The 19,575-nt window shown below is 43.4% G+C and overlaps 1 protein-coding gene across 1 annotated transcript; it reads left to right on the top strand.

Moving 5' to 3' along the window:
- The first annotated feature begins 6,383 nt into the window (after positions 1–6,383).
- LOC103362184 (glioma tumor suppressor candidate region gene 1 protein) lies at positions 6,384–17,365 on the top strand. Its single transcript, XM_008288481.1, has 13 exons — positions 6,384–6,424; positions 6,560–6,602; positions 6,752–6,817; positions 7,006–8,535; positions 9,661–9,894; positions 10,715–11,089; positions 11,147–11,294; positions 11,457–11,608; positions 12,643–12,704; positions 13,140–13,288; positions 13,445–13,539; positions 14,399–14,501; positions 16,662–17,365. The coding sequence occupies exons 1-13, from the start codon at positions 6,384–6,386 to the stop codon at positions 17,363–17,365; spliced, it is 3,702 nt and encodes a 1,233-aa protein (XP_008286703.1).
- The last annotated feature ends 2,210 nt before the right edge of the window (positions 17,366–19,575 follow it).

Genomic DNA, 19,575 nt, shown 5'->3' with positions numbered 1-19,575 from the left:
TTCTTTCTGTTTTCTTTCTTCTGTAAGTTTTTCTTTCTTGTTTTTTGTATCTGCTGTCCGCCGTCTTTTTTTCTCCGTTACCAATTACACCGCAGTGTGATTGAGGATAATTAGTCTTTTTCTCTTGCATGAGGTAATATGATCTTGTAATAATGTCATAGAAGACAAATAAGTCTTATTTTTCTTTCACTTTGTTTTGTTTGACAGTGTAGTAGAAACAGCTGTACAACATTTATTACTAATAATGTAAGTTTGCTTTTCAGTTAATCACTCAGTACACTAATTGCACACACAGTGTTGTTTTTAGAAATTCAATCATTAATATACTCCCCCGCCCCCCCCCAATAATGGAAAACTTCAGTAAATTTATTTTTATAGCTGATTTAAACAAACAACTTTTTATAAATAAATAGATTTTTGATGTGAACATTATTTACAGTTAGTTAAACTTATTAACGAAACAATGACAATCTGTAAAATAGTAAAAAATATTTTTAGAACCCCAAATATAACTTTTTTTTTCTTTTAAGAAGGGCAAATATCGGTAACATAGTATTTTTTTTGCTGATTTAAATACAGTTTTTTTTAATATATATTTTTTTAATTGATCCCCATTGGGGAAAATTTACAAAATAAATTTTAAATTAATAATTATATAAGTAAATAATTAATTACATTTAAAAATGAACCAAATCACCATTTATAAATTTTTCAAAAAACAGTTTTTTTTAGGTTAACATGTACATTTATACTTTTTTTCTGTAATTTTACTCGTTATCTTGACAAAACGGGGAAAGTCATAGCCACATTTTTATTTTTATTTTTTATTTTTTTTCAATTTCTCTCTTAATGTACCTAAAAATAATAATTGGAGGTTGTTTTTTTTTTTTTTTTTTTTTTAGGTAAACGTACATTCATAGTTTTCTATCTGATTTTACTGTTTATCTGTAATTTAACAAAACAGGACAACTCTAAATGACAGTAAAATGTAAGAAAATGAAAGTTACAAACTGTTTATTTTTGACAGTGTAGAAAAGTGCTCCACAACAGTCATCTGCTTTATCGCGCTTGATAATTCGCCTCCTTCTGGCACAGAAAGAAAACAGCCCGAGTACGTGTCGAAATATTGATTTTTGTTTTTGCCACAATTGTGCCTGAGAATGTATTTACAATTTTCAGAAGTAAGCGAATACAAAAAAAAAGAAAAGAAAAATCAATAAAATGTAAGAAAACCCCTCCACAGCACCACAGCGGAGCGCGGAGAGAGGAGGGGGGACATTGGCAGCAGTGCAGCCGGCGGACGGAGCGCAGGAGGCGGCCGCTCTCCTCCTGCAGTCCCGCTGCTCAAGCTGGAGCTTTCTTTTTTCTCCCCCTTCTTCTTCCTTTTACCTTTGTGTTGTGATCGGCTCTCCCAGTCTGATTCTCACACCCACCCCGGTACCCCCACCACCACCACCTCCTCCTCCTCCTCCATCCCACCCTACCCTACCCCATCATCCTCCTCCTCCTCCTCCTCCTCCACCCCCTCTCCTCCTTTTAGCATCTGAAAAGACCACTGAGTGAGAATCGATGGCGCAGAGGCCCGCTTGACAGGACAATAAACCACAAAGAAGGGGTGAGTTTTTTTTCTCTCCTCCTTCTCTCTCTTGCTTTGCTTGTTTTTCAGCCCGTCTTGTCTGAATTGCAGAATTACTCTAAAGACGAGGGGATCGCTCGGGGCTGCGTGGAGATGATATTTAACACAAGGCATCTTTTGTTACCGCGATATGATTTACAGCAGCAGCAGCAGCAGCAGCTCAGCTCCTCTCACTCACTCTGCTCAGAAATATTAGAGGCTAAAAAAAAAAAAAGAAGAGGAAAATCAGCATCAGGACCAGGCTCTGCATCCCGCATCGTTTGGGACATTAATTTCACATGAACACACATTCACCTTACGTAACCTATAAACGCGCCGCGGTCGCTGCTACGGCCGGAGAATAGCGCGCATTGAGCCGCTGCAGGTTGCGATGAGGCGCTGCGGTACCTGGAGGCTCTTAATGCGGGTTTGTCTCGTTGTAAACACAAATATGTCAGCGCAGAAACCCGGAGCGCCTCGCTGCCGGTGCTGTTTTTTTGTCGGAGGGACCTCCCCGGGAATCTGGGCGCAACGCGGCGGTGCGTAATGTTCTAATTGGCTTCGCTTGTGCTCGCAGCCATGAGGAGAAGACGAGGCGCATCCGAGGCGGCTGTTTACAGCTGATCTGCCTCTCGGTTTGTCTGCGAGAGCCACAACAATAGCTTCCATTTTCCTCATCAGCCTCGGGCGTAATCGATAGTCAGAGGAAAAATATGATGCTATTATTGGCACGGGTCTGGCACAGACGTCTGCAGCTCTGCCCACAGCTCAGCGCAGAAACTGATGAATCACATATTGATCTTGTGTCTCACCGCTGAGATGAGAATGTGTTTTGGCTGCTGGTAACCTCAAGTGACCTGGCGGCATGTGCTGCTGTGTTTGTGCCCCCTCCAGCCTCCAGCCTCCAGCCTCTCCGCAGCGCAGCCACAGACGCAGCGATGCCCCAGCAGAGGGACGTCTGGTCTGCGTCCCGCCGCCTCGGCCTGCCAGCCGCCCGCCTCCAGACACTGAAGCCCGGCCACGACTTCCCATGAGGCCACCAGCAGCACTCAGCACGACCGCTCTGTATGGGGCCTCTCACATATGAAGTAGGTCCATGCTGCACCCAGAGGTGACACACCTGAAGTGTTCATGTCTGAGCAGCTGCTCCGTCACCTTCAGCATGAAGTGAAGCTGCAGCATCAAGACAGTTCAGACATCAACACCATTCTCTACTGATTCTTCTCACATTTTGGCATTTTTCTCTAAAACGACTGATTGGTTCAGCTGCACAAAACTCACGTCAAGTTCAGCCACACAGGTTTACAGCTGGAGACGAAACCAACCCTCAGTCAACAGCAGATCAATTTATCAGACATTTATCATCTTTAAAAGTTAGATTTCACAGTTTGTAGTCATTGTAGATTCTTATCCAGGAACATAAATGTAAGGACCTCGTCTTGAGCCTGTTTTTCAGACTCAGTTCTTTGATCTGTGACATTTTTTCATGTTTAAATTTGACCTCTTCAGCACCATTTAATGCAAAAACTGAAATCTGAGCAATCCATAAAATTAACCTGCAGGATCGAGAGATTTTAGGAATCACCAGATAGTTTCACTATTTTCTTCCAAATACACTTGCATTTATGTACTTCCACGGACACTTTTTGGTTCGGCTGCACTGAATGCTCCTCACTCTCGGCCAATAAGGTTTAGAGCTAGTTAGAACCTTAAGTCAACAGTAAATCAAATCATCAAACATTTCTAATCTTTAAAAGGTAGATCTGACAGTTTATAGTCATTGTAGATTCTTATCCAGGAACATAAATGTAAGGACCTCTCCTCCAGCCTCCGTTGTTTGATCTCTGACATTTTTCATATTTGGAGTTTATCTCTATGGAACCATTTCAAGCAAAAACTGAAGTGTTCACGTCCAAGCAGCTGCTTTATCGTGTTCACTTCAAAATGAAGCTGCAGGATCAAGAGATTTCCGGAATCAACACGATTTTCCTCACATTTCTTCATATTTGTGCATTTTCTTCTAAAACTACGGACAATTTAAGCCGTTTAAAAGAGATAATCAGAGAAACACAAAATCTCCTTTGGCCGTAGAAACGTCTTCATATTTCCACTCGTTTTCAGGATCAGATGTTTGATCTCTGACATTTATTTAATGTTAAATTATAGCTCTAGAACCATCTTAAGAACAAAAAGCAGCTTTACAGGATAATAAACAGAAGGGCCGGTAAATGAATCTACATAAACATGCTGCACATTCATATTAGTAAGTACCATGGTGCAAAGTTATGTTCACTTTCTGAAAAAAGCATGAAAACTATCTGAAGCACCAGAAAGTTTTCACTGCTGTCTTAGATATTTCTCACATTTTTGCTTCTTCCTCTTAAAACTACGGACAGTTTTTGGTTCAGCTGCACAAAATTCTGCCACAGAAGTTTAGAACTCGTGATGAATAACAGCCAGTATTGAAGAAACTGATTGAACTGACTGAACTTTTAGTCATCAGTGACATCTAAAATCCTAAAAAGTTTGAATTTACAGTTTTTCTCAGTTTCATATTATTGTAAATTCAAATTCAGGAACTGAAATGTTTTTGTATTTTCCTTTTTCTTTCGGGCTCAATTGTTCGATCTGCAGCGCTCATAAAAAATATTCGTCCTTCTTGGAGGTTTCTCTCTTTTATTGTGTCTCAACAGTGAGTTATAGTCAATATAATTTGGCTTTTTGACAAGAATTTACAAAAAAAAAGACACCTTCAATGCCAAAGGAAAACAGATTTCTACAAAGTAATGTCAATATCTAAAAAAATGTTTTTCACTTTGACATGAAAGAGTCTTTTTCTGTCTATTCTTGTCTAAAAAGTCCAATTAAATTGATGTTGAAAAGCAATAAAGGGGAAAATTTCCACAGGGGGTGAATAGTTTAAATAGGCACGAATAAATAAACATATTCATCTATAGTACCAGTTTATACAGAAGATGTTGAAGGTGTTTTACGGGATAATAAAGCCGAAGTTTATCTACATAAACATACTGTATATTCATACGAGAACAATTGTACTAATAGTTCAGGTGACGTGTGAAAATAAAAAGCAGGAAACCTGGTGCACTCGTACAGTTTGGGAATATTTTCAGGAATGGAGCCGTCACTAAAACACCTCCATAAATAAGAAACTCGCAGCTTTGTTTGTTAGTCGACAACAAAGAGACAACTTTGACCAACGAAGAGGCTTCCTGAGAGAGGATAAAAATAAAGCAGAGTCTGAACAGGCGCCTTGTGTAAATGTCGACAACCAAACTCACTACTTGGACTCTGGAGATCATCGTGGTCAAGTCTTTCAGCGCTGAACTCACGAGTTGCGGCTGCATGAAACGCTAGAAACACCGCTGGGGGCTTTACAAATGGAAAGAGAAAAAAAAGAGGCTAATTTTAGTGCACAGCTCCGTGTCAGTGTGGAGGAGACAGTTCAACAACAACACAAACGGGTCTCTGAAATACAGTTTCTAAGTTAATGTTTGTGTTTGACACATTTTTTACGAGCAAAAAAAAAAAAAAAGGTCATGTTGGATTTATTCTGCTGTTTACAGTCGTGTTGTCAGGATAGATAACCTGAAGGATTAAGCTGTTAAAAATCTACTAAACATGCAGCAAAACACATATTATAAAGTCTTAACACCTGAATTCACCTGATGTTGTATCTGGTGTCATTTGAATCACTTTTTTCAGTGTTTTCATGTTTGATTTCAGTCATTAAGTTTTGACCAAAAAGTGGCTGCATCTGTGAAAATTGTCCCCAAGTGCACCAAGTTTCATGCTTTCATGGAAAAGCATTTCAGCAATAAAACTCTATTCTATTCTATTCTATTCTATTCTATTCTATTCTATTCTATTCTAAAACTGAACATATCATCTCAAATTTGGTACAAATCACCTGGACTAAAAGCACAAGTAAATGATAAAAAAAAAAAAAAATACATCTATAAGTTGTTTTAAATCAACAGTCGTCAAAGTTTAGGGATGAAGAAAAGTTTCAAACTGAATCTGAAATTTACAACGCAGTGGGTTGTCACGCTGTAAAACACGCTTTTTTAGTCATTTTTAAACTGTAAATTTAACTTTTATTTTACCGTTTTTCCTGTTTTTCCAGAATAATCAACGACCAAAGAGGGACGGTTCATAAAATGTTCAATGGTAGCCTAATTTTCAGATGAAAAATAAACTTAAAAAACAAAACAATATTTTAAGACAAAATGTTTGTTGAGCAGTACTGCTTGTGCAAAAAACTGCAGCTCCTGATCAATAAAAGTTCACTTTTCTATCTATTTATCAGCCTGAGCTGCTGTTAATAAGAAGCGTTTTACATTCAGTGACATTTTGTGTTTGCAAGAAATTGATTTCTGGTGAAAGCGATCGATAAATTACACAGACGCAGCAACAAAACAACTAAACAGTGTCAAAACTGCAAGCAGCTGTTGAACATTAATATTAAAAAAACAGTGCTAATGTAACATTATTTGGGGATTTAAAGTCAATTTCAGTCACATCTTTTGAGTTATTATCAACAGGAATAACGTCAACATCATCCTTTAATGCTGTTAAATGAATTAGCATCTGAAGCTAAACAGTGTTTTAGAGATAGGTGAGGACATCCAGTAAAGAATAAAACGTCACAGAGCAGTTCATCTTTACTTCTTGTTGACTAAAACAGATTTCTGTCAAAAAAAACAACCAAAAGTCAAAGTTACCACTGTTTCCTCCTCTTCTAGTTGACATGGAGGATGAAGATGGGACTTGTCTACTTGATGTTTTGTGGTGAGTTTTCTGACTCCTGCAGTAACAAATACGATCCTGTAGACCTTCAGACAGCGAGCGCAATAAACTGAACTAGCCACAGAGTCGCCGCACTGAATACTGATTTGACTGATTTTGCGTCTTCTGTCTTTGCAGTGACCCCCAAGCCCTGAACGACTTCCTTCATGGGACCAATGAGGTAACAAAAGAGTCTCAAATAGAGACTCAAGTAAAAAAAATCAATAATGCAAATGATGAATCGCAGATGGAAATATTTCCTGGCACGCGCTCTGTAATGCTGCATTCGTTTCTCTCCCAACCTAAAATCGACTGGTTTCATCCCACCAGCTGCAGACGGAAGACCTGCTCATTAACTCCTCCTCTGGGGAACCTTCCCTCTTCACTGATGCCCCGGTGAGTGTCTGGATCCACAGCCGGCAGCGTCACAACAACCAGCGTCTCCCCCCAGGAGAACCCTGTTTTTCTCTCTGTCTGCGCCTGAAACGGCTTCGTGTTAACCGCTACTAATCACACAATTCTCCCCTCTTTCCACTGCTCTGTCTGCTGCCTCTCCTTCTATCTCCCGCTGTTTCCTCCTCCAGAGTCCCGTCTCTCTGCTGGGAGACGGCAGGCATTCCCCCGACACGCCTCCACCCGGCTGTGTGGATCTGTCGTTCCTGGAGGAGGCCCTCCTGTCATCCCCGGAGGGCGGAGAAGACCCTCCGGACGTGCGGGGCGGACCACCTGTGGAGGCTGGATGCGAGGCCAAGAAAGTGGAGGAGGCGGCGGAGGCGGAGGTGGCCTGCGACATCCTCCAGCAGAGCCTGCAGGAGGCCGAGATCACCGAGCAGACGATGGCTCTGGAAGCAGGTCTGGCACCACCAGGCGACAGTCTGTCCCTGTACTCCCCCTCCCCGCTCCTCTCTCCGCCCACTGTGCCCTTCATACCCAAGTCCGTGACCCTCCCCGTCGCCCCGGCGTTGCCCAGAGACACCCAGGCGGCGGTGGAGCCTCCCCAGCCCTCCCTGCTGGCTGTGGGTCCGGGCTGCCCCTCCCTGAAACCTGCTGCCCCTCCTCAGCTGATGGGGCTCCTGCCTGGAAACGTGTTTCCTGCTGCCTCTCCGGAGACGTCCTTCTCCCTGAGTCCTGCCCAGGCCTCCAGCATGATCATCCACAAGACGATGCCGGGTGTCACCAGCCGCCCCCTGATCACGCCGACGCTGAGGGCGGCGGCAGCAGCGGCACCAGGCATCGTCCTACAGCGAGCCCCCCTCCCCATCCAGCCCAAGCTGCCCATCAGCATCCAGCCCAGACTGGTCCAGATCAGCCCCAAACCCTCCGGACAGAAACCCGCTCCTGGTCTCACCTTCGTCCCTGGGACTGCCTCGCCAAATATTCTGCTGTCCCAGGCTCCGGGCCAGAAGACTGTAGCTCCGCCGCCGCAGCCCCCCCAGCAGCTCCCCAAACCTGTCAGTCTGCAGCTGGTCAACCAGGGCGGCTCCTTCGTGCTCCAGCCTCAGGGACTCTTCCAAGGCCAAAACCAGTTCCTTCTTCCAGGCCAGTCCCCTGTTACGATCTCCCAGCCGGCCAGCGCAGCCCGACCTCTGCTGACCTCCAGCCACCAGGGCCCGGCGGTGCACGGCATGGCCTCCTCCACCGGGCAGCTCGTGGACGGACCTCAGATCCTAACTGTGCCCCAAAGACAGCTGAACTTCAGCCCCGTCTTCACCACCCCCACTGGGCAGCTCGCACTCCGTCAGGCCACTGTGCTTTCAGGACCTTTGCAGCTACAGTCGGCGCCCGCTACCGTCTTCCAGATGCCGGCACAGCTGGCTGGAACCTACACTGCAGGAGGGCAGGGCCAGCGGGCCACTCTGGTCCACAGTCCGGCTCTCGGAAACCACATTACCTTGATCAACAGCTCGGGGGTTCTCCCTCCCGATCTCACTTCCATCTCGATCGTCAACGGGCCCTCGGTGGTTCAGGGGCTTCCCTTCGCTGCTCAGGCACCTCAGACCGGAGTGACTGAAGGTCAGCTGAGCCTCCAGCAGACGTCGGTGGTGCTGCTGCCGGACAGAACAGTTCAGGAGGAGAGGACCAGCTCAGAAGAGAGTTTCCACCAACTACAGCAGGTGAGGAGGCGGTGCAGGTGGAGGATACGCATGACATCTTCTATCATGACATATTACAGGAAGTTAAATCGAGCTTCTTTTTACAGATATCTTTTTTGCCACTGTAGTGTGTGAAATACTGTAAAAATGAAGATGGTCGTTGGTTTGCAGCTGTTCCAACAACAATCAGAGTATGGCTGCAACTGACGATTACATTCATTGTTGATTATTTTATCGATGGGCAGTTTGGTCTTTAAAATATCACAAAAAGTTTCCAAAACCCAAATGACAAATGTCTTGTTTTGTCAGATCCTGAGTCTAAACTCTAAAGATATTCAGTTCAGGTTCAGTTTATTTTCCTGTGTCAGATACTCGTGTGTGTGAGAGGTTAGACACAGTTTGTTGGTTTAGTTTTCTATCGACTGATTCATCAGCTAACCTTTGCAGCTTTATAGGAGAATAAGGCTGCGACTAACAAGTGTTTTCATTGCTGATTCTCAATTAATCAATCAGTTCTTTGGTCTATAAAACGTCAGAAAAAGGTGAAACATGTCAATCAGTGTTTCCCAAAGCACAAGATAACATCTTAAAGTATCTTGTTTTATCCACAAACTAAAGATATTCAGTTCACTGTCAAATGCTGAAATTTAAGAAGATTTAGACAGTTTTTCTTGAACAACTCCTCAAACCAAATCAATTATCAAAATTGGAAGCAACTGATTAAAAAGTGGACAATTATCAGCCAAATGTTAACTAATGAAAACATCAACAGTAATTTATGGGACTACACCTGTTGTTTGGCAGCGTTTTACCTGTTTAGTGCAAATCAGCAGCTTTACATCACAGAGAGACATTTTGCCACAGATGCTGCCGTGTTTTAAGAACTGCTCTCTGTTTCCAGGAATACATTACTTTCTATTCATTTTTCAGCAGCATATGTTTGCAAATTTCCCGCTGTAAACATCAAGTCTGCATTCATCTCCTGTCACTGATGTTATTATGAAGTAAAGCGCTGCAGATTTTTGTAAATGTGATGGATTACACGACTCTGATTAGACTTTCTTCCTGTTTGGAAACCAGCAGCTGCCAGGAAAGGACCCAGTCGCTCTAAAACAGCTGTTTAATGCGCACGTTCTCCCTCTGCAGCCCTATGGACACGTTCTCCAGCATGTGTCGGTGCAGCCGTCCTCCGCAGGGCTTCAGTCTTCGCCTCCTCCTGTGGTCACCATCCTGCAGCCTCCTCCCGAACCACCTCTGGCCCCAGATCCAGCTGTGGAGATGCCCAAACTCCTGATGCCCCCAGCAGACATGACGCAAGCGGTGGAAGAGGTGACCCACTCGATGAGCCAGAACCAGGCCTTTATGCAACATTTGCAACAGGTCAGAGCTTCGGCAAAGACGTTTTCTTTTTTTTTTGGTCATTTTGTGATTTACGAGTTTCAGCAGAGCTGTAAAGTCGAGATATGATCCTCGCTAGATGTGTAGTTGTGCAGAAATGCAGCAAGTTAAAGATGTTTTCAGTAAAAGTTGACAACGGGAGCCTTTGTTTTGAAGCTGTGAAGCCACTACTGGACAAAAAAAGTAGTAGGTCAAAGGAAAATAGTGCTGCAGCAACAAAACTAGTGCCACAATATTATCAGATTAGTCATGAAGTATTAGTCGTAAAACTCACTGATAAATCTAATATATACTTCACACGAGAAACAGAAGAATTCATTCTTACTTTCGACAAACTGCTGATTGACCCTTTGTTGTTGTTGTTGTTTTTTATTAATTGTAAGTATTTTCTTTAATTTCACTTAATTTGTGTTTAATGTTTTACAGTGTACATCTTGTCGGGATTTATTTAAGTTATTATTGATTTAAATTTCAATTTTGTTGCTGGTTAATAAAGTACAAAACTATGGCAGTCCTCTGTTACAGGAGCTCTGGTTAGGCTGAGCTATGTTGAGTTTAATAAGTCAGACTAATTGAGATAAGCCTGACTTATTTGGTAAACTTATGGAACAAACTCCTGCATACATTCATGACAGGGCAGGACGGGGGAAGGGGAGACAAGTCATTTCTAATTTCGAGCATTTTCTATGGGATTTAAAAAGTTTTATCTTAAACACGACTAAATGAAGTAGATGTGCAGCAGCAGTGAAATAATGTTAAGTTGCCTCTGAATCAACATGTTTTGTTATCGTTTCATCCGCAGCAAGCACTTAGTTCTCCCATCTCATCCGACTTGTTGGTCGGATCTTTGCCGGTGGTTCCGATGGAGTCGCTGTCCCCCCCGGTCTCCGGTGACCGAGACTCCCAGCCTCAGACCCATGCTGGTTCCGGTCAGGACTCCCTGCTGTCGGATCAGTGTGTCGAGGTTTCTCCTCTTCACTCGGACCCCGAGGACCCGCCGCTGATCTGCTCCCCGCCTCAGATTCAGGACGCCGGCAGAACAGCTCCGGCTCCATTCTCTCCTCCGGCTGGGCCTCAGATGGTTCTGCCCGGACCCGAGAGTTCAGCCCAACAAACAGCAGCTCCACAGCCCCGAATCGAGCCCCAGGTCCAGTACCCAGCCCCCCACCAGCTCCAGGTCTCACAGGCCTTATTTGGTCAGAGCCAGGTGCAGATCCAGACCCCCGTTTCCCAGCCTCAGCCCTCGGTCCACCCTCCGGTCCACAGCAGCCCGTCCCCCCTGAGGTCCAGCGTCTCGGTGCCTCAGCAGCAGCCAGATCCTTCAGCTGCTGTTCCCTCTGAAGCCGGAGACGACTCCGCTGTCCAACAGCACACACAAAACAGTGAGTGGACCTGCTGCTGCTCATAAAGCAGGACTCCTGATTAAGTTCGTCTGTGTTTCTAACCATTATCACCGTTTCCTCCCTCAACGTCACCTCTGTTATCATCATCTTCATTTCTAATTCCATCATCATCATAATTATGGCATCATTGTCCCTCATCAGAGCCAACAGCTGCCTTGGCCGTGGAGAGTAAAGCGTTTACTCTCGATGTCCATCCACCCTCTCCTGCAGCCAAAGGGGTCCAGAAAGTCCACGGACCTCCAGCTTCCACTGAGTGTCCAACAGTCCAGACGAGTCCACAGACCAGCAGCAAGGTACATCCCCTCACTTTACATACACTAGTAAACAACGTCTATCACGGCAGTCTTTCAGTGACGCTTATAACTCATAATTTTCTGTGACGGAAACACTGAACCACATGCGTCTTGTCACGAAAAACTAAATTCTCATGAGCGATTGCCACTGACCACAGCTGCCGACTCCTCTGAGACATTTTACATTGGGCCCATTTCATACCCTTATCAAACACTACAGTGGGAAAGTCTGAGGAGCTCAGCAAAGATCTGAAAAAGCAAATCATTGACTTGAACAAGTCAGAAAAAGTCACTTGGAGCCAGTTCAAGGTAGCAACAGATCCCAAAATCATCTGCACAAACAACTGTAAGTGCATGGTGCAGTTTTGTTACTGCCAGGATCAGGAAGAAAACACAAACAATCACCTGCTGCTGAGAGACAACTGGTCAGGATGGTCAAGAGTCAACCAAGAATCACCAAAAAGCAGGTCTGCCATGAATCAGAAGCTGCTGGAACACTCGTGTCAGTGTCCACAGTGTTTTACATCAACATGAGTTGAGAGGCTGCAAAAAGAAAGTTCTTCCTCTAGAAGCAGCATCTTAAAACTCCACTGAAGGTTACTGCTGATCACACGGAGGAAAGTCCTGTGGTCAGACGAAACAAAAATGAAGCTATTTGGCCTCAATGTTCAGAAATATGTTTGGAGGAGAGAATGTGAGGCCTTTAACACCAAGAAAACCAAACCTAGTGACAAGCATGGCGGTGGTGGCATCAAGCATGGTGGTGGTGGCATTCTTTGGAAAAACTTCAAATCACCAGCCAGAAGATTGGGTTTGGACACAGCTTGATGTTCCAACAAGACAATGACCCCAAACACAAATCAGAAGTGGTGAAGAAATGGTTAAATCTGACTAGAATTAAGGTTTCAGACTGGTCTGTGGAAAACAGACCACTTTGGAGGCTTTGAAGTGATTATTTGTCAAAGGCAGCAAATGAGTTAAAAAATGCAGGCTCATCTCTGTCCTCTGAACTCAAGCTGTTGTGTGTTTTGCAGCTGGCAGGTCCTGTGGAGCTGCAGAGAGAGGAAAGGCTCACACCAGCAATGCGCAGGCACAGGTAAGATCTGTGTATATATAAATATATATATACACTGCTAAACATATGCACTGCAGAAAACATCACTGAGAGTCAGGAGAATATGAGCACAAGTGTTGTGCTGCTGGAGTGCATCAAAACAACACTTAGACACTCTATTCTCCAAGTAAGGAAGTAGAATTTTGACATCTTTTAAATGCTAGGAGATCCCATATTCAGTACAGTAATGCAAGAGGATTACTTGACAAGAATTTATTGATATCTAATTTGATTTAGGATGCCAACTCATGCTTTGAGCTACATGCAGGAAAACCTTCCACCTTAAACTTTGCTTGGTTGTCTTTTTATTTATTTATTCTTTTTTTTTTTTTAAACTACTAAAAGGCTGCCAAACAGGCTCATATTTCATCCTCTGTACGTTCAGGCTAACGCAGCGTTTTCACTTTGTCCCTTCAGGTTCCAGCAGCAGCTCTGTTTGGACCACGGAGCCGTGCAGACCCCGTTCACCGGGCCGGCCTTCTCCACGCTGAAGGACGCCGTGAGACGCCTGCTGCCGTACCACACCTGCGCCGGTCACCTGCCCACTCAGGATGACTTCAATTTAGGTCGATATAAATTAACTGTGGTATTTAGGTTTAGTTTACTGCCACCTGACTTGTGTTTCAAAGGGTTTTTCTCCTCCTTCACCAACGAAACATGAACAGAGTCGTCGATAGTATACGCCAGCTCTAACATCATTTTGTTTCTGATCCTCTCTGCAGTGGACCAGGAGTTCGACACCGTGTCCGGTTTCCTGCTGAAACGCACCAAGGACATGGTCAATAAATACAGGCAGCTATTGGTTAGAGAAGCCCAGGTGAGACGCTGCTCTCCTTCTACGTTCACCTGTATGCAGTGTTCAGATCCTTAAGTAAAAATATCAGTACAGCAATGGAAGAATACTTCAAAGTTCTGCATTAAAAATCCTACTTAAGTAAGCATCTTGAATTATCTGATTTTTAGAACAACTTCTGCTTGAACATCTCTGGTTTGCCTTGAATTTTTAGAGCACGAACATGTTTGTTAATAGAACATGTTTAGGTTTGAATTACTTTATTTCTGGTTTTATACACAGAGACAGCAGATAAATGTGAGGGCTCCAAACACGATTAATCGGAGAGAAAAGAAGAAAGGTTCTGATACACAAATCAGTTTGCAGATTGTGGATTTTTTTCTCTAATCTTTTGGTGAGGTATTGCAGTTCTGAGAAAATCACAGATTGTTGGGGCTGTTACTAACTTATAGACACTTTGATTGTTTGTCCGCCTACATGTTCTTTGTAAGAAGCTTAAAAGTTGGAAAGTTTCATCTTTAACACATTTTTGTGTTTTAAAAACTTGTTATATTATCGATTGTGGGGAATCTTAATGTTAAAAAAGCTGTCAGATAAATGTAGTAGAAAGCACAATCTGTCCCTCTAACATATAGAAGAGTGGCAGTATAATGTAGCATTACGTGAAAATACCTCAGAACTGTATGAGAGTACATGTACGAGGCTATGTCCCATCACTGTCTTACTTAACTTCATCTCTAACAAAGATCATTAAATCTGAGTTGGTTCCTCATGTACACTTTGTTTTCACCAGACAGCTGCAGTGAGTAAATCATCTCTCATGTTTAAGTGAGAATCGAGTACAAATATTCACCGTCTTCACTGTCTGATCTGGTTTCCACAGCAGGAGAGTCCGTCGGCGGAGATGGTGATGCTGGAGCGTCTCTTCCTTCAGGCCGAACGCTACGCTTTAGCGGAGGACAGACGACGAGCCCGCAGAGACCCAGGTCAGCGTCCCAGCAGGACCAAAACACTATTATTATCACACCACAGAGGCTCAGGAAAGACGCTGCTTCAAATCCCAGTGCAGAGAGAAAATCTGGACCGACGGGGGAAAAGCGAATTAGTGACACTTTTTTTTTTTTAATACAAACTAATTTAGTGGTGCCTCAGAGCGCGGCACTTAACCTCCATATTTGCTCCGGAGCAGCTCCCAGGTGTGAATGTGTAATTAAGCTGTATAAATGTGGAGCAGGGTCGTGCTGAGAAAGACTCGGAAAAATTACATGTGAGAGGTTAAGAGCAAATTAAAGCGGGGTTGTTATGTTAATTAAAAAGTTGGGAAGGAGCCTCTTGAAGACTGTTAAATGTCAGGCTGCTGCTGCTGGACTTCTGATGGAATAATCATCCAGAAATAGAACGAGAATCTCTTATTATTAAGCGAGAACCTTCAAATTCATTAACTTATTTCACTCGCAGCGACAGCGCGCATTAATAAACATTGCTGCTAATGTGTCACAATTAGGAAAAAGTCTTATTTCATGTGTCGTCGTTGGACAGCGTCACACGGTCCCACTGAAATAGTACATTTAAATAAATCCAAATGGATTATCAAATAAAAAAATTGTGGATTTTGACACGAAACCTTCAACTAGAACATGAACTTTTATCTTCTCAGTTTAGTAGCTTCACCACTAAATTAAAAAAAAAAGATAATTGTACTGTTGGGCTAAATATAAACTGCTAATTAGCCACAATATTAAAGCCACTGAACTTGTTTAAAATCATAAACTAAGGATATTAAACATGGTATCTGTGGAATTTTAGATTGCTATAATGAGTATATTTCAAGATTTTTATTTTATTTTATTTAAAAACTGCCCCTTTTAGCCCATTTTTCACAAATTGAGATTTAAGGTTATGTTTGAATGAAGCTGTTTTAACGTTCAATGGCACAGTTTGAACATTCCAACTTAGAGATAAACAACTTAATTTGAACTAATTACATTTACACTGTGATTTGTCAGAATCCTAAATATATCTGCAACGTCTTTCTGACCAGTCAAACCAGTTACAGATATCTGTAATTTAGTTGTTTGTTAAAATAAATAGTCATCGTGATAAGTACACAAGTCAGGCCACACTAAGGCGTTACTAAACGGACTTTGACTAGCTGGAATTAAAACTACAGACATCAACAACTTTATTTTGGCTCATTACACTGTGACTTGTTGGAACTTTTTTCCCAGATATCTATAACGTCACTCTGACCAGTCAAAGCAGACGTAATACCAGCTCATGTGTTGGATAAGATTCGCAGAAAATGCCATGAAACGTTTCACCTCTCATCCAAGAGGCTTCATCAGTTCTGACTAGTTGGGAATTCCAGATACGTATATCCTTAAGGAGCCATTAACACTTTATCACTTCAGTTTTGGTTTCAGTTGGGGGTTTGTTGCTCCTCCCCCTCGTTATGCGAGTCGTTAGTACTCCCCCTGCCACAAAGGGGATTTCGTTAAGGTCTTTGTGGCTAGGTGTGAATGTGGTTTCATCTTCTTGGGGAGACTTGTTAGGGCTGAATTGTAAACAGGTTAGAAGTGATGCCTCAGACCTCCACCTCTGCTGAGGGATGGTCTTTCCAGTTTGACATCGATGGCTTCTTTCTCTCCTCTCTCAAACCATCTGTCCTCCCTGGACAACATCTGTACATTATTGTCCTCAAAAGAGAGTCCTTTGTCCTTAAGAAGCAGGTGGACTGCTGAGCCCTGTCCTGAGGAGCTGGCTCTGAGGAGTCAGTCAGGACTGATGAAGCCTGTTGGATGAGAGGTGAAACAGCTTCAAGAAACTCAAGCAAGTCCAGTTGCAGCGATTAAACTATGAGAATAACCATGACCTGGATGACTGAGCATCGTCACAGACATGCGTATGTCATCTCATAGGGCTTCACATATTTTGAACCAAGAACAGAGAACTCAACAATCCAAAGTTGCCTTCAGATTCCCTATGAGCCAGCAGTCAGTGACAGTGCGAAGGAACCAAAACAAAATCTCCTTTAATGGGACGGGTGGCCATCTGCCCTGACCAGTTGGGGTGATGGTGGGGATCCAGTGTAGCTAGTAAATCCTAAAACAGCTTGCCATACTAACCTGATCATCTCTTCCCTCCAGAGTCCTTCATGACGGCCTTGTCTTCGTCAGCGTCTTCCCCTCATGGTGCCCACTCCTCTGGTTCCTCCAACCTCTACTCCTCCTCTGGCAGCCCTTCATCTCCACCAGCCTGGACTCGGCTGTCCGACCGGCCGCCGGGCCTGAAGACGTACCGCTCCAGCTCCCGCGGCGCGCTCAGACTCACCATCAAGCAGGAGTCCGGCTCCCGTAAGGTGATCCACAACTCGGCCTGCGACCCGGGGCTGAAGAGGGACCACACGGGGCAGCTAACCAACGGCGGCGGGACGAACGAACGCCACTCGCCGGCGCCCAACGGAGCCACCCAGCATCCTCAGCACGACGAGGAGATGTCCAACGGCAACACCGCAGCAGAGGAAGCCCCTCAAACGGCGCCCAGTTCCAAAACGAAACCCCCGAACCCTCTTTCTATGCCGGACGTTTGCTCCGAGTTGCCTCCCAGAGATGTCAGCGCCCCAAAACTGAAATGCTACAGGTTGGATGCGTCTCCTCGGCCGGAGCAGCGGTTCAGCCCGCCGCCTCCGCCCCTCCAAGAGGACAACATGCTCAGCGAACACCTGCAGAGCGCCATCGACAGCATACTGGAGCTCCAGCGCCTGCAGGGCCCGTCGGCAGCCCCGACCAGAACCACGTCGGGCCCCTCGCTGGACCAGGCTGTCACCAGCATCCTGGAGGGACACCTGTGAGGTAAACCCACCCACTAAAAACATCCGTCTGAGGTGGAACAACCAGACTTCTTCTCTGTTTCCCCAAAAGGGTTTCAGATTTTACTTTTTAAGGATTGTTTGAAGGAAAAAGGCGAAGGGAAAAAAAATTAAGAGGCACTATAAAGAGATGCATACCAGACAACAGCACTATCTATAGTCCGATAGATGTTAGATACTTCATTTTGATGTACGTTTGTGGAAAAAAAAAAATCTATTTGAATAGGAGCTATATTGTTTCAGTGGTAGTTAAGTCATTCAGAGGTTTACGACACTGGTGTAACCTTCATCAGCATATAGTATATAAGTAATAGTGAGGATAACGAAAACGTGGAGTAGACTGAGATTATTCAATAGTTTTTTATAAGATTTCTTTCAACAACAACAACAAAAAAAAAACAAAAACAAAAACGTGGAGTTTCTTTTGCATAGTGCCAAGCTTCCAGGGTATTTATTTTGATAATCTGTGCCAATTGTGTTTTGCATTGAGAATGGCAGCGAATGTGGAACGAGAGCGTGCGAGTGTGTTTTCATTAAGAGTGAGTGTTGAAAACATTGCATCCTGCGACGGGACCGAAACCTCCCGCAGGCTCCATCATCTCGGCTTAACGAATGAAACTCCAAAGAAAATTTGTGACTTGCTACATCCTGAATACACCAGCAAACGTCCATGTTGTGTCTCTTCCCACAAACTGGAGTCCGTCCTTGTTAAAGCAGAAAGAAAAACCGAGTGGGGCACAAAAAAAACAACAACAAAAAAAAAACAAACACATGAGGCAGTCGTGTTTTTCTTTATCTTTTATTTTTTTAAGTTTGGAGTCTAACTGTGAAATATTTTTCTGTCTGTTTTCAGAGACAAGAATGGTTTCCCATAACTGTATGTATTAACATGCAAGCAATAATAATAAGTTAGGGTTGTTGGGAGCAGTGGTGGTGCAGTGAGGAAGAGAAGGAAGAGGAAGGAGATCTTTGCCTGTTTTGCTTATTCATTCGATGAAAACCAAGATTGTTTTTCAGGAATGAGAGATGCTTTTTTTTTTTTTTTTTTTAATGTCATCGCAGCCCGTGTAGTTCAGAAATTTCTAAACATGTTTCAAGGGCTTGAGGGTGACTTATAACGGCATCGATGACCATGAAAACAAACGAAAAAAAAAAAAAAGAAGAAAGAAAACACCAAAACTGACAGAAACTGTACAGAACTTGAGCCTCTCTGCATCGTCAAACAGCCTTTGACCAAAAACTAGAGGAATCATCCGCTTCTCTTTATTTATTAAATTATTGGTTTGTAGCCGCGCCGAACGTTTATTTTTCACGCCGCCATTGTGGAGCAATATATGAGTTTTTTGCAACATCCTTACGTTAACGTGACAATCTTATTGGTCTGTATGAAAATGTGAATTCTGTTCTGTACGAGAGTCACCTGTTCGTTCGACTCTTCCTCACGAAACGTGCAAAAGACGGATTTTTACCTTCAAGGTCGAAATGCGAAAGCTGCAAAACGTCTTTAATTTTTTTGTATTATTAATTGAAAACGCGCTTCGAAATTTTGGAGTAGGGGGTTAAGGTTTGACGAATTGGAAAGGTTTAGAAAATGCCTTATTGTTAATTCAGTGTACCTTTAAGGAAATGGAATCTGCAAAGAAAAGATAAATGATGATCTGAAATGTGAAAGTAACCTGTCCCTTCTAAAAAAAGAAAAGAAAAACATCTGGAGATTTGGGGCTAAATCAAACAGGCACTCATTTCTGGAATTGCATTGTCATTTCCTTTTTTTTTTTTAATATGTAAAAAATGTCTTTTGTTGGAATGAACAAAAGGAGTTATAATATGCAGTAATTTAGTGTTGAAGCTCTCTGCAGTAGTTCGGGTGGAAACACACAGGAAGATGCATAAAGGAGTCGTCTGAGCTTTGGGGAAATACGCTTTCTTGCTAAAAGTACGATAAAGAGATTGACACCGCTGTCCTGTCGGTATGCTAACTATAAAGCTACAGCTAGCAGCCACTTAGCTTAGCTTAAAGAGCCCATATTCTGCTTGGTTTTTCCCTTTACATTAGCGTGTTGTAGCTTTATTTAGTTCTGCAAACTTACAAAGCCCTAAGTCCACGCTGAAGGGAGTTTTTCTCTCCCAGAAAACACATTCCTGAAACAAGTCGCTTCAAGGCTTTTTTTCCCCCTGCATTACTTATAAAC

Source organism: Stegastes partitus, unplaced genomic scaffold (genome assembly GCF_000690725.1).
Source record: "Stegastes partitus isolate 25-593 unplaced genomic scaffold, Stegastes_partitus-1.0.2 Scaffold560, whole genome shotgun sequence".
Taxonomy (NCBI): Eukaryota; Metazoa; Chordata; class Actinopteri; family Pomacentridae; genus Stegastes; species Stegastes partitus.
This window is presented reverse-complemented; position numbering and strand designations above follow the sequence as displayed.